The sequence below is a fragment of the Dama dama genome, chromosome 19, assembly GCF_033118175.1.
Source record: "Dama dama isolate Ldn47 chromosome 19, ASM3311817v1, whole genome shotgun sequence".
Lineage (NCBI taxonomy): Eukaryota > Metazoa > Chordata > Mammalia > Artiodactyla > Cervidae > Dama > Dama dama.
The window spans coordinates 76,420,509-76,434,912 of record NC_083699.1 but is presented as its reverse complement, the minus strand read 5'-3'; the positions used below and the strand labels follow the sequence as shown (position 1 = coordinate 76,434,912).

The 14,404-nt window shown below is 44.8% G+C and overlaps 1 protein-coding gene across 1 annotated transcript in view; it reads left to right on the top strand.

Moving 5' to 3' along the window:
* Positions 1-14,404, top strand: part of BACE2 (beta-secretase 2) — a 106,059-nt gene that overhangs the window by 60,026 nt on the left and 31,629 nt on the right. Inside the window, exons 4-7 of the mRNA XM_061167556.1 lie at positions 2,454-2,582; positions 6,261-6,395; positions 8,390-8,491; positions 13,640-13,789. Of these exons, the coding sequence (XP_061023539.1) occupies positions 2,454-2,582; positions 6,261-6,395; positions 8,390-8,491; positions 13,640-13,789 (516 nt within the window). The remainder of the gene's footprint in view (positions 1-2,453; positions 2,583-6,260; positions 6,396-8,389; positions 8,492-13,639; positions 13,790-14,404) is intronic.

Genomic DNA, 14,404 nt, shown 5'->3' with positions numbered 1-14,404 from the left:
GTTTCTTAAAGAGAAAGAACAACCTGTGATCCCTGGACTGAGACCATTACAAGATGTCCTTCCATGGAGTCTTCCCCAGAAGGCAGACTTCATAGGCTCACGTTAGTTATGTGTGGACGGAGGGTCAGAGAGGTTTACCCCTTGCCGAGGACTGTCAGAGCACAGAGCCCTGTCTGAAGAGCCCAGATGGATTTTAGAGCTCAGAACCATAGGGCATTCCAGGTGACTCAGCAGTAAAGAATCTGCCTGAAATGCAAGAGATGTGGGTTCAATTCCTGGGTCTGGAAGATTCCCTAGAGAAGCAACCCACTCCAGTATTCTTGCCTGGAAATCCCACAGACAGAGGAGCCTGGCAGGCTATAGTCTACGGGGTCACAAAGTGTCAGATATAACTTAGCAATTAAACAACAACAACCATAAGAAAAGTTTAATGTGAATTCCCAGACTTGTAACAGCTTCCATTTCTAAATACTTTTCACTGACAACTGACCACATGTTTCTTCTTGTGACTTCAAAAATAAAAGATGTATGATTGATTTGATGCTGGTTATTTGGGAGATGGTAGCTTAAAGCTAAATTATCTGGAATTAATAATACATGAAACTTCCTTGAGAATAGACTGCTTTGGGTTTTTTTGGACGTCCAGACTCCCCACAAGACCTTTTATCTTTTCGTCTATGAGATTCCAAGATGGCCAACAATTCGCTTCATGTTCCTAGGTTAGGGGAGACCAAAGCAGGATTTATAGGAAGTGGAACATGGCTAGAAATAGGACTGGCAGGGCGGTCTGGGTTGGTAGCCCAAAGGTATTTCTGAAATAGACTCCGTGAGCACCCACTGAGGGTGTCAGAGTGGGCTGGTCCCCAGCTGATGCTGTTTGCTCCCCCACCAAAGATGTGGTTATGGCCACCTGCAGGGTCTCAACCTGCTGAATCAGGTTCTCAACTGGTCCTGGGCAACTGTGTGCTTCTAAACCTTAAAGGTTTAAAAGGGATACATAAAGGGATCCTAAGTCCTGCCGAAGAATGACTTGGTGCAATAATAATAGATCCTGTCCCATGTACCGGGCACTTTTCCAAGCCCTCTGTATGTACTGACCCACTTAAACCCCAGAAGAGCTCCGGAATGTGACTATGATCCCCATTTTACAGATAAGGAAACAAAGAGACAAGTCACACAGTTTGCAGGTCAGGGGTGGAGCCAGGATTCAATTCCAGGCAGTGTTTACCTGGCTGCTTCTCACGAAGGCAGACACAGGCTGGGTCATCACCAGACCCAACCTGGTTTCTAGAGGGGGCTTTGTCTCCTTCCTTGACCCAAACACAAAGTGTTTAGGCTACAATTACACAGAGGGATTGTGCCAAATTCTGCCAGAGTCCACAGAGGCTGGGAAAGAAGCGATAGGAGGCCAGATAGGAAGGAGCTAAACAAATAGGAAGGTTTTTGTCTGATCGCACTGCTCTCACTGCCTCCAGAATTAGAGTTTCTGTTCCTACAGATTATAAATAATCCTTCCCTATATTTACTGTGGATGGCCAGAAGATGCCTGCAGCACCTAAGCTGCTACAATTGTTGAGTTTTCATCAAGAACAAACCATTCATAGTCACAAACTCTAATCTCTCCCAGTTGTCAAAGCCAAAATGGAAACATGGATCTATGACATTCTTTCCTCACCACCAGCACCTATAACCCGCCTCTCCCACTCCCGCAGCTAAGAACTGTTCACAGACCATCCTTCCTTTTCAGTTCTAGAGAAATGGGGTTGTTCTCCGAAGGCATGGTTACATGTAGGAAGGCACAGAGGATGTTACTGACATATAGCAATGAGGAATAATGGGCTTTTAAACTGCAGGACAATAGCATCTTTCCTTTTCTGATTGCAACAGTAACATGGTTCCTTTTCTGGTCACCAGAGTTCAGCAGACAGCCGGCAGAGCTAAGCCTCCTCCCAGGGGTCAGGGATGTGAACTGTTCTCTTGGGTCAGGCACCTGTCATTTGCATGATGGACGATTGTGACTGAAAGGGGTAGGAAAAAACTTTTTCTGAAGCTGCAAAGGCAGCTCCTGGAGACCCTGTTCTTTCCTTACTCCGAAATGTCTAAGATTAGACTCCACCACCTACCTAGGTAACCCATTTCTGCATCTTCTCACGCTGGCCTCACGAGGTGGTCAGATGATAAATGGGGCAGCCACTTCACAGCTTCAGGAAATACTATCTTATCTTCCCAACAGACTCACTGCCCCAAAAGGAAAAATACCAAGTCACAGGGAGTTCTGTTGAAGGCTTCCGAATTAGTGGACTTAATCATGAGCTTGTTTATTTCTTAGCCTTGAAAATATTAAATAGAAAGAAATACCATGTTGTACACCATGCCTGGCCCATGCACAGGGTGACCCCTTGTCTACCCTGGAGTCCTTAATCAGATGCCTTGTTTCCCTGCCCCTCCTGCAGCCTTCAAGTTCTCTGGAGACCTTCTTTGATTCCCTCGTGGCACAAGCAAAAATCCCCAACGTATTCTCCATGCAGATGTGTGGGGCCGGACTGCCAGTAGCTGGATCTGGTACCAACGGAGGTAGTCTTGTGGGTATCTTTTAGTCTTAAAGGGGGGGAAATATCACAAACCAGTGGGGCTGTTTTTCCTGCTTTATTAAGACTCTGATAGAAATATTAGACACATAGAGATACATAGGTGCTGTAAAAGTTTTGATAATCCTTGTTTTATAGCCTTAGAAATGGATAAACTTAGGTAATTTTTAGTCTTCCCTAAGCATCCTGCTATCTAATAAAATGATTTTCATTGCTTCCCCAAATTCCTTTAAAGCTTTTTTTTTTTTTTAATGTTCCTTTGAAAGGTGACTGATTTTGTTGGGTGTTGGAGGGAGGGGCATATAAGGACCTGTGGGGCAGGGTGGTAGTTTGGCTGTGCTCTGGGGAGTGGGGCCTGGGATTTCATAAATTTGTTGGAGAAACAGGAGCATCTTATGCACAGGAGTACATACACACGCATATACACACATGTTACACATCTTATACATACACTATACCCATCTTCAGTTCTGAAGAAGAGCATAGAGAGATAAAAAAGTCTTCCTAAGTGATCAATACAAAGAAATAGAAGAAAACATAGAATGGGAAAGATCTCTTAAAGAAAATCAGAGATATCAAAGGAACATTTCATGCAAAGATGGGCACAAAAAAAGGACAGAAAGAGCATGGACCTAACAGAAGCAGAAGATATTAAGAAAAGGTGGCAAGAATACATGTAAGAACTATACAAAAAAGATCTTCATGAATAACCATGATGAATAACCATGAATAACCATAACTGATAACCAGATATCCTCGCTCTAGGATACCCATTCAAATGGGCCATAGGAAGCATCACTACAAACAAAGCTATTGTAGGTAATGGAATTCCAGCTGAGCTATTTCAAATCCTAAAAGATGATGCTGTTAAAGGGATGCACTCGATATGCCAGCAAAGCTGGAAAACTCAGCAGTGACCACAAGACTGGAAAAGGTCATTTCAACAACCTTTCATTCCAGTCCCAGTGAATGCTCAGACTACTGCACAATTGCACTCATTTCACACGCTAGCAAAGTAATGCTCAAAATTCTCCAAGTGAGGCTTCAACAGTACCTGAACCATGAACTTCAAGATGTTCAAGCTGGATTTAGAAAAGGCAGAGGAACGAGAGATCAAATTGCCAACATTCATTGGATCATCAAAAAAGCAAGAGAGTTCCAGAAAAACATCTACTTCTGCTTTATTGACTAAGCCAAAGCCTTTGACTGTGTGGATCACAACAAACTGGAATATTCTTCAAGAGATAGGAATATCAGACTACCTTACCTGCCTCCTGAGAAATATGTATGCAGGTCAAGAAGCAACAGTTAGAACTGAACATGGAACAACAGACTGGTTCCAAATTGGGAAAGGAGTACCTCAAGGCTGTATGTTGTCACCCTGCTTATTTAGTATATATGCAGAATACATCATGTAAAATGCCGGACTGGATGAAGCACAAGCTGGAATCAAGATTGCCGGGAGAAATATCAATAACCTCAGATATGCAGATGACACCACCCTTATGGCAGAAAGCGAAAAAGAACTAAAAAGCCTCTTGATGAAAGTGAAAGAGAGAGTGAAAAAGTTGGCTTAAAACTCAACATTCAAAAAACTAAGGTCATGACATCTAGTTCCATCAATTCATGGCAAATAGATGGGGAAACAATGGAAAGAGTGTCAGACTTTATTTTCTTGGGCTCCAAAATCACTGCAAATGGTGACTTCAGCCATGAAATTAAAAGACATTTGCTGTTTGGAAGAAAAGCTATGACCAACCTAGAGAACATATTAAAAAGCAGAGACATTACTTTTCCAACAAAGGTCTGTCTACTCAAAGCTATGGTTTTTCCAGTAGTCATGTATGGATGTGAGAGTTGGACCATAAAGAAAGCTGAGCACCGAAGAATTGATGCTTTTGAACTGTGGTGTTGGAGAAGACTCTTGAGAGTCCGTTGGACTGCAAGGAGTTTCAACCAGTCCATCCTAAAGGAAATCAGTCCTGAATATTCATTGGAAGGACTGATGCTGAAGCTGAAACTCCAATACTTTGGCCATCTGCTGTGAAGAACCTACTCACTGGAAAAGACCCTGATACTGGGAAAGACTGAAGGCAGGAGGAGAAGGGGATGACTGAGGATTGGATGGTTTGATGGCATCACCAACTTGATGGACATGAGTTTGAGTAAGCTCTGGGAGCTGGTGATGGACAGGGAAGCCTGGCGTGCTGCAATCCATGGGGTCATAAAGAGTTGGATATGATGGAGCAACTGAACTGAACTGATACATACTTACACACATGTGCATGCACACAATACACACATATATACACATGCACACAGATGTGCACACAGGTACACACACATATACACCATATACACGTATGCTACACATGTGCACACACTTACACATGTACACACAAATATATACACATGGATATGAACATATACACACATACTTGTGTATACATACACACATGCATGCATGCACACACTATATACACAGTTACACAGAGATGTACATAATACATACTTGCATGTGCATAGATACAAATACATGCACAGATGTACACATACCTACACACATACACACACACACATAGTTAAACAGAATCAATGCTGGGAACATGCCATATCCCAAGTGTCTCCCTGATGGGCCTGCACCCAGACGTCTACAAGAGAAGACAATGGGGAGAATGTACATGAAGGGCCCCCGGGGCAGTGACGCTGACCCCTTTGCTCTCTGACTTCGAGAAACAGCCTCACACTTCTTTTACCTGTTTTTTTTTTACCACCTTTTCAGAGGAAAGGGGTGATATTATACAGATTTCCAAAATGAAGTTTTGATTAGAGAAGCTCTTTTGTTCCTCTTTCCATGCAAATATGTGGGACAGGAAGTCATCCTTTGTCTTCTGCAGAACTAAATTTTGTCAGTCTGTGTGGTTAACCATTTTATTGCATTTCTTTGCCCACCGCTGGGATGGGGTTGGGGAGGATCTCAGTATCAGAAAGCTGGAACTGTATGCATTTCCTCTACATAAGAGAAATTATCAAAGCATCCTGATTAGAGTGGGACATAAAAGTCTCTGCTCTTCGAACACATGGCCCCAGAATGTTCCTTGTTTAATTTCCAGGCCTATGCATTTGTTTATAACATCCTGTTAAATTGGAAGTACTGATTCCAGTGAAGTTTTGCCTTATAAGAGCATGCTTCTCATCAGAAAACAAGTACTGTATGTTAACACATATATATGGAATCTAAAAAATAGTAGTGATGAACGTAGTTGTGGGGAAGGAGTGAAGGCACAGATGTAGAGCATGGATTTGTGGACACAGGGAAGGAGAGGGTGGAATGAATGGAAAAAGTAGCATCAACATGTGTACACTATCATGTGTAAGATGGAGAGCTGGTGGGACGTTGCCGTATAATGCAGAGGGCCAGCCTGGCATTCTGTGATGACCTGCAGGGATGGGGTAGGGTGAGGGGAAGGAGGCTCAAGAGGGAGGTGATATATGTGTAATTATGGCTGATTTGCCTTTTTGTACAGCAGAAACCAACACCACTTTGGCAAAACAGTTTTCCTCCAATTAAAAAATAAATTTAAAAAGCAAAAAAGCATGCTTCTCTGTGTAACTTTGTTATATGCCTATATATTTTTTTTCTCTTATATATGTAAATGTTTTCCTTCCCAGGTCCTAGGTGGAATTGAACCAACTTTGTACAAAGGAGACATCTGGTACACCCCTATTAAGGAAGAGTGGTATTATCAGATAGAAATTCTAAAATTGGAAATTGGAGGCCAGAGCCTTAATCTGGACTGCAGAGAGGTATTTCCACTCTTATCTCTTTGTGTCTCCTTGTCTGCATGTGCCTGGGCCACTAAATTTGCATATTTAATTCAGGTAGTACCTGAATATGAAATCAGACTGTGCATTACATTGCAAAATAAATCAAAAGCTCATGACAATAAAAGTTACAGGGCCTTGTTGAGGTAATTTTATATCAATGACCCTCCCTCTAATTGCTTCCCTTGAATTCCTCCTCTTGAAAAAGAGGAATTAGCATAAAATAATGAGTGAAAAAAGTTATATAGAACCACATCATCCTGGCTTGATGGTCCCTGAACTCTGTTCAAGAGAGTAAAATAAGCAGGGTTTTTATCAGAGTAAAAGTGGACTAAAAATAAGCAAAATGAAACCAGAAATACATCATCAGCTTTATCCTCCATCAACAACTAATCCCCCATTTCCCCCCCAGTACACAGTTCTCATTCGAAAAAACATTATGATCTAAAGATGTAGGTGGCTGATGGTGCTAAGAGGAGGCAGAGCTGGGAAACCACATCTCTCATTAACCTTGTTCACACCTCTCGTTGCATTTTGGCTTATTTGTGGCACATAATGACATGATTGTGATGATCTCCAACATTTTCAGAATTGTTTTTAAAAACCACCAGCATTTCATCAGCATTGATTGTATTCATACCTGTCATCATTGCCTTTCACTTTAACCATCACATTGTACCATGAGTATATATAGAGATGCCTCTGCAGAAACAATCAAAGCTTGATAAAGAAATGGTCCAGTCCCCTGGGATGGTGTTTCTGTCCTAAGTCTACAAATCTGTTTATTGTCAAAAGACATTTATTTGCCACTGAAGAGTCCAATGGTAGAATCTGATGGGCTGGCCTAAAATAAAGTACAAACTCCGTGTGTGTGTGTGTGTGTGTGTGTGTGTGTATTGGAAAGTATAAGCACCTTTGGAGGTTTGATTCTCATAGTCTTCTTTCTCTCCTGCCCCTCTTCCCAATCTGCCACCTTTGCCACAACAGAGAAAAAAATAAAAGTGAGATCATCCTACTCCAACATTTCAGTATAAAATCTTGCTTTTCTTACACACACAGGCATGATAATTTTGTGAACAAACAAAACTGTGTTTAGAGTTTTTCTAAATTGAAATTAGTTTTACACTTGAAAAGAATATGAATCAGTTGCTGTATTTCAGTTTCTCAAAATTCTTCACTCCTCCCACCTGCTACCTAAACAAATCCTTACTTTCTTTTGACCTGATTGGTGTATTTGATCATATGACTCAGGGATTTGCCGTGGAAACAGGAGGATTAAATTGCCCATGGCTCACTCCATCACGTGGCAGCCTTGCTCATCCAGTTATGTCCCTAGATGCTGGGTGACTTCTTTGGTCTTGACCCACTGACCTCCACCTTCCGCCTCGGCCACATAAAGAATGATACACGTGGGGGCAGGGCTGGCAATGCCTCTGTGTTGTAAGATTCTCTTATTGAATGGGGCTTTGGTTCCATTCTAAATGAAATATGGAGTGTCTGTTGAAAAACCGTCCTTCCTCCTCTTTCTCTGCTAATGGAGTAAGAGAGAGTTGATTTTGCATGATTTACATAAATAAAATTTAGTGTTTCATTTCAACCTCTAAAGACAAATGGGTCTTTCCTCTTTGGCGGGGCGGGGGTGGGGGGGCGGTGGGGGGGAGTGGGGGTGGGGGTGGGCGGGGAGGGTGGTGGTCCTTTACAGGATCCAGCCACTGCTGAATAAGAGAAGAGTCCTGAATTAAGCTGTTGATTTTGGTGATATCACTGCCCTTTTCTGGCCTCAGTTTCTTTACCTGTGGTGAGAACACTGGGTGAGGAAGTTCTTGGTTCCCAAGTTCTGAGAATATGAAATGAATTGTAGCCACACTACTGAATGCATGTGTAACAGAAGCAGGGTGATGGCGGGCTGGACCGTGCATTGATGTAGCTGCCCTGTTGCTCACGTGCCTTCTCCCCACCCACACCCCCTGTTCTAGTACAATGCGGACAAGGCCATCGTGGACAGTGGCACCACGCTGCTGCGCCTGCCCCAGAAGGTGTTTGACGCCGTGGTGGAGGCTGTGGCCCGCACGTCTCTGGTGAGTCCCCAGAATGTTTGATGAGTCTTGGAGGTCACGCCAGGTCAGGACCACATACTGGGGAGTACCACCGTGTATTCTAACAATTCCCATCCAAGGGTTTGGAGGGTTGTTTTAATGATTATTTCTTAAGTTCATGATGTTATTCTTGGATGGTGGTGGTGTTTGGTCTCTAAGGCATGTCCAACTCTTGCAACACCATGGAATGTAGCCTACCAGGCTCCTCTGTCCATGGGATTTCCCAGGCAAGAATACTGGAGTGGGTTGCCATTTCCTTCTCCAGGGGATCTTCCCAACCCAGGTATCGAACCCGCATCTCCTGCATTGCAGGCGGATTCTTTACCACTGCACTACTGGGGATTCCCAATTTATTCTTTGATATTAACCAGCAAATAATTCCTTCACTTTAATCTCAGAGGTCTTGGATCTAAAGATGCAATGCTTTTCAGTATTTCAAATAACTATGTAGTTGCTATGGTACTTTTTTAAACTAAGGAAAAATAAACCACTTGGTAACACATTAAATAGTAAACCAGGAATGTGTTTGTAGCTTTTTCAACAAACCAAAAATTATGCTCCATTTTTGGCCTCCTTCCAAGCTATGCTGGGATTTTTAACTCCTACTTCTGTAACAAAGTATGATTCACAGAAGACAAAGGTCAATCCACCAATGTAATAATTATTTTATGGCCATGCTTTGAAATACCGTTAAAATCCTGGTAAAGGACAACGCGCCTTCAGGGCCTGGTTAACATCATCCCAGTGTGACCCCAACTTTCAATTAGTTCGAGCATTAGCATGGACCACGAAGGACCATCCTTCGTGGGTTGGAAGGACCACGGCTTTGGGGGGCAGATGGACTAGAATTTAATCTAGTTTCTGCCACTTATTAGCTGAGTGCCTGGTGGGGCAAGGGGTTCTTTTGTGCCCCCTGAGAGCTTCTGTGTTCTTATCATGGCTTGTTGTGAGGGTCTAGGGTAACACAGTGGGTGTTTGGTCAAGAAGTACTTCTATTTAATGTCTAAACCATGGTGCTACTGCTTTTTGTTTGGATGCAAGATAAATATTTCTCTCAGCTTCTTGGGTGTCTTCATAAGCATCTGTCCACGCAGGGCCACTCTTACAAGGCCACCAAAAAAAGTCTTTCTCCTGGTTCTGACTCCAGTGGGGCTGACAGTCCCACGACGCCACTGGGCTGTGGCCAAACCCAGAGACTGATGGATGGAAGAGGCACAGCGGTTACTTTGTCACAGGTGATGGAGCAGGAACAGAGAAGAAAGAGCAGGCTTTTGGTTGTCCTGGACCAAAACTTCAAAAGTCTGAATAAAAGTGCTGTGGGAAATGCAGCAGGCAAATCAAAAGAACCCAGAGGGAAAACCAGAAGAAACAACACCGAGGTCCTTTGTGAACCGGGAGGTCAAGAGTACAGTGGACAGAAAGGCCAGAGCAGACCTCTGTCTTGTCTAATATCTGCTGAATCAGAAAAAAAAGTGGCAGGCAATGTTTTTAGTGCCTTAAATTTAGGAAACTGGCTGAAAACCAGACCATGCTGGAAATACAGAGCAATATGCTGCTTTTCTTCAGAGTAAAAAATGTCCTCAGTGAAATTAACATGCACATCTTCAAATTTAATATTCTGAGCAGTAAGGGTTTTACCCACATCCCAAGGACTCACTGGCAGCACACAGCATGTGACTCCAGCAAGCCCGTGACCAGCCTGGGCCTCTGCAGATTTCGTGACTTCAGCCAGAACCAGCGGGGCTGTGGCGGAGGGGCGCTCGCATGCCTGAGGTCAGCCCAGCATGTGTTCAGCAGTGCCTGACTTTGTAAGAAAAGCGCGAGGTGGAAGGAACGAGATTACGAAATTTGTTTGCCTAATCTAAAATTATCCTCTGATTTCAGTGCCTGCATCAGGAAGGAGAGGCCCAGGAGGATGTTTGTCTTGAACTGGGAAAGCTCAACAAGGGGGGATGCTCTCTGTCTCACGTGCACAGACCAGAGATGTGCCTGAGCTTTCTCTCTGCGGGGTTCATCGTAGCCGGCTCTCTTCACCTGGGTTTTCTTTCTTAGTTAAGCAAAGGGCTGGCTTCAGAGAAGTCAATACTGTACAGATGCCAGGCTCTGTCTCCGGGCCTGGGTTGTTTAGATGGGATTTTAGAAATGTTTGTAGGTCTGTAGTTCTTTTTAATTACTAAAGTATAGTTAATTCGCAATGTTATATTGTTTCAAGTGTACAACAAAGTAATTCAGATACACATAGATATAGATATGTAGAGATAGGTTCTTTTTCAGATTCTAGAGTCCCTTGGACAACAAGGAGACCAAACCAGTCAATCCTAAAGGAAATCAACTCTGAATATTCATTGGAAGGACTGATGCTAAAGCTGAAGCTCCAATACTTTGACCACTTTATGAGAAGAACTGACTCACTAGAAAAGAGCCTGATGCTAGAAAAGATTGAGGGCAGGAGGAGAAGGGGACAACAGAGGATGAGATGGTTCGATGGCATCACTGACTCAATGGACATGAGTTTGAGCAAACTCTGGGAGATAATGAAGGACAGGGAAGCCTGGCATGCTGCAATCCATGGGGTCTGGAAAAATAAAATGTGACTTAGTGACTGAACAACAATATAGGTTATTACAAGATATTGAACACAGTTCTCTATGCTGTATGTTAGTCTGTGTTTTCTAAATGAGCCTGGTAGGGAGTTTTGTGTTCGATGGGGACCTGGGCTCCCCGCCTGTTCAGCTGTGACGCCCTTGTTGGCTCAGGCCCAGTGCTTCTCCATCTGCAGAATACAGCAGCGGGATGATACCTTCTGTAAACTGACTTCTGACTTCCAACTCTCTGATCTGAGTGTCCAGAACTCTCCCCCAGGACACAAGGCTTGGCCCCAGAGAAGCCTTCCAGACTCACCAGCACCACTTTGGAGGCAGACGGTCCCCTACCCACTCTTGCACTGTGCCCCTTAGGCAGATTACTTGGCCCCTCTGAGCCTCATTCTTCGTCTGGAGATTGGAGCTCTGTGCGCCCCCTGCAGGCCCCACCATCTGAAACCCAGCAAGGTGACCGCCCCTCCCCCTCTCAACTCATCCAGCAGGGGGTTCTTCCCTGTGACACATATTTCAAACCGACTTCACTTTCATAAAATGCACAAGTATTCAGTTGGCCAAAAAATTGGGACTTTTTGGCCAACCCAATACATGAAGGCATTAGAGACTGCACATCAGCCCTGCAGTGGGTGAAGAGACCGAAGGCCCTTCCTCCCGGTTGTCTGCCCTGAGGGAGGCGGCTCCTGCCCGGCATGGTCCTGGACAGGCAGCTCTCACCGTGTGTTCATCCGGGGACAGTCATGTTTTTCTCAGTTGCTGTCCTCCTTGACCTCCATAGCAACCATACTTACCTGCCTTACCTGTTCTCTCGGCTTCCACAACAGCCTCCTCTTGGAACTTCCTCCCCACCCTGTGCCCTGCTTCATGGGGGTCTCCTTTGCTGGCCCGTTTCTCAGGGTGGGTCCTACACCCTCTCCCTTCTCCCTGGACCCTCTCCTACGTGATCCCACCCACAGCCACATCATCACTTCCCACCCATTGGTCACTGACTTTCAAATGCTTCTGTCTAGCCCAGGCTGACTCCCTGGAGATTAGAGTCAAACAAAAAGTGACCTACACAAATCCTGCTAGAATGCCTTCATCACATCTCATATGCTCAGATCCCTGATAACTGATCTCTGATAAATGCCTGATGGTGCCCGTGGGTCCCTCCCAGCTGTAACTCCTGCCCCTTCCTGTCCTTAGTACCAGCTTCCATGGCCTCATGGTGTCCAGTGGGAAAGGTTCCGTGCTCTGCCCGCCCTGACACTCACCTACTGTTCAACTTAGCTCATGTACTTCTTCCTCTGGGACCTCGACAGACACCCCTTCCTTCCAATCAACCTTTTCTAGCTCCACCTCACATCCCCATCACATCTCCTGCCCCATGCCCTCCTAGCTCCAGCCCTATCCCATGCCCTCCTGCTCTAGCCCTGTCCCATGCCCTTCTAGCTCCAGCCCTGTCCCATGCCCTCCTAGATCCCCCCCATCAGGTGTCCTCTTAGCTCTGCCCCATCACAGGCACCTCTACTACTGACCTGAGCAGGGCAATGTGCTGGGTGTGTGGGAAAAAACCCATCTGACACAATCCTTCCCTCTGGGAGCTGGCAGGAACAGAGCAGGTCTGCTCTTAGAGACCACTGGATCTGGTGAGAGGGCTCAGGAGTGGTTTGTAATTAACTTACAGACTCAGCAACTAGTGGACAAGCGTGATCGGCTTTACCCTTCCGTCCCCTGATGAGAGGCATCGGTGAACATTCTGTGTCTTGGTCATTCATTTTTTTCCTCCAAGAGCATTCCCTATGTCTTTCCTATGGGTCAGGTTTTAGGACTATGGAGAGGAGATGGGGGAGCAGACAGCAGACCTGTATCCTTAGAGGAATCAGGTTCTCCTGCAAGAAACAGAAGTTAACCAATCACACCAATAAATATAAAATTATAACTGCTATAAAGAGAAAGGCCAAGGAGTAGAGATACATGGTGGGATACCAGCACTGTCAGGGATAGTCAAGGAGGGCTTCCTGGACAAGGTGGCATTGGAGTTGAGATCTGGAGGAGAAGAAAGATGTTCCAGAAGAGGAGAGGGTCCCCATAGGGCTGTGTACCAGGAGGAAACTTACTGGGCTCAGGGAATGTATAGGGAAGGCGATGACCAAAAGGGCTTTGAGCACGTTTAAAATCTGATCTCTCTTCTAAAGGGTACTGCCTACTACAGTGTAACCCTGAGTGAGTCATTTCACCTCTCTGAGCATTGGTTTCCTCTTCTGTAAAGTGGAGGGTAAGCTGTTACTGCACTGATATGGGTGTTGAGGACTAAAGTGCCTGTAGCAGGTCTAATATCAGTAAGTAATCCACAAGCCTGGGTAATTTTAATCATTTTGATTTTTGTCATCACCATCACTCTTCCAGAGGACTGATGTCTCCGCTTTGCTGTCCAAATTAAACAGAGTTTATCGCCATGGGCATCTGGCGAGGTGATGAGGAGAGCTGGGAGCTACTTCCTGTTGATGTGCCAGACTTGTCACTGTTTGTTGTGTGATCTTGTTTTGTCTAGATTCCAGAATTCTCTGAAGGTTTCTGGACTGGTTCCCAGCTGGCATGCTGGACGAATTCTGAAACACCTTGGTCTTATTTCCCGAAAATCTCCATCTACCTGAGAGACGAGAACTCCAGCAGATCATTCCGTATAACTATCCTGCCTCAGGTATGAACGTAGATTTGTGCTTTTGTCTTTTTAACATGAAACATGAAAAAGTAAAGCACTTGATGCATAATATACGCATTTCAGTATCACACCTGTATTAGGTAGCAATTGCTATGATAATGCTACATAACGAGCAACCATAAAAACATAGCAGCTTTCATCACTGAGCCTTTATTCCTGCTTGTGAGTCTAGGCAGGCCTGCTGGTCTCTCCAGGCTTACTCACGTGTCCCCGGACAGCTGGTGGTTGGCCAAGGATAGGTTGGCCTCACTTTAGGATGGTCTCAGGTGGCCTCACTTGCATATTTGGTGTCTTGGTTGATGGAGAGATAAGACCATTGTCTCTCACCATCCTGGCTCACGGGGTGGCAGCAGGATTCTGTGAGACAGAAAGCAAACACACGGGGGCTCCTGAAGTCCAGGCCCAGAACTGGACTCCTCTTGTACCATGTTTCCCAAATCAGGCCGAGGGCAGCCCAGATTCCCGAGGTGAGGATGTAGATGCCAATTCCCAGTGGGAAGACCTGCAAGGCCACATCACAAGGGTGTGCCTACCAGGAAAGGTCAAGAATTGAGGACATTTTTGCAAGAAGTACCAATAACACTAATATATGTT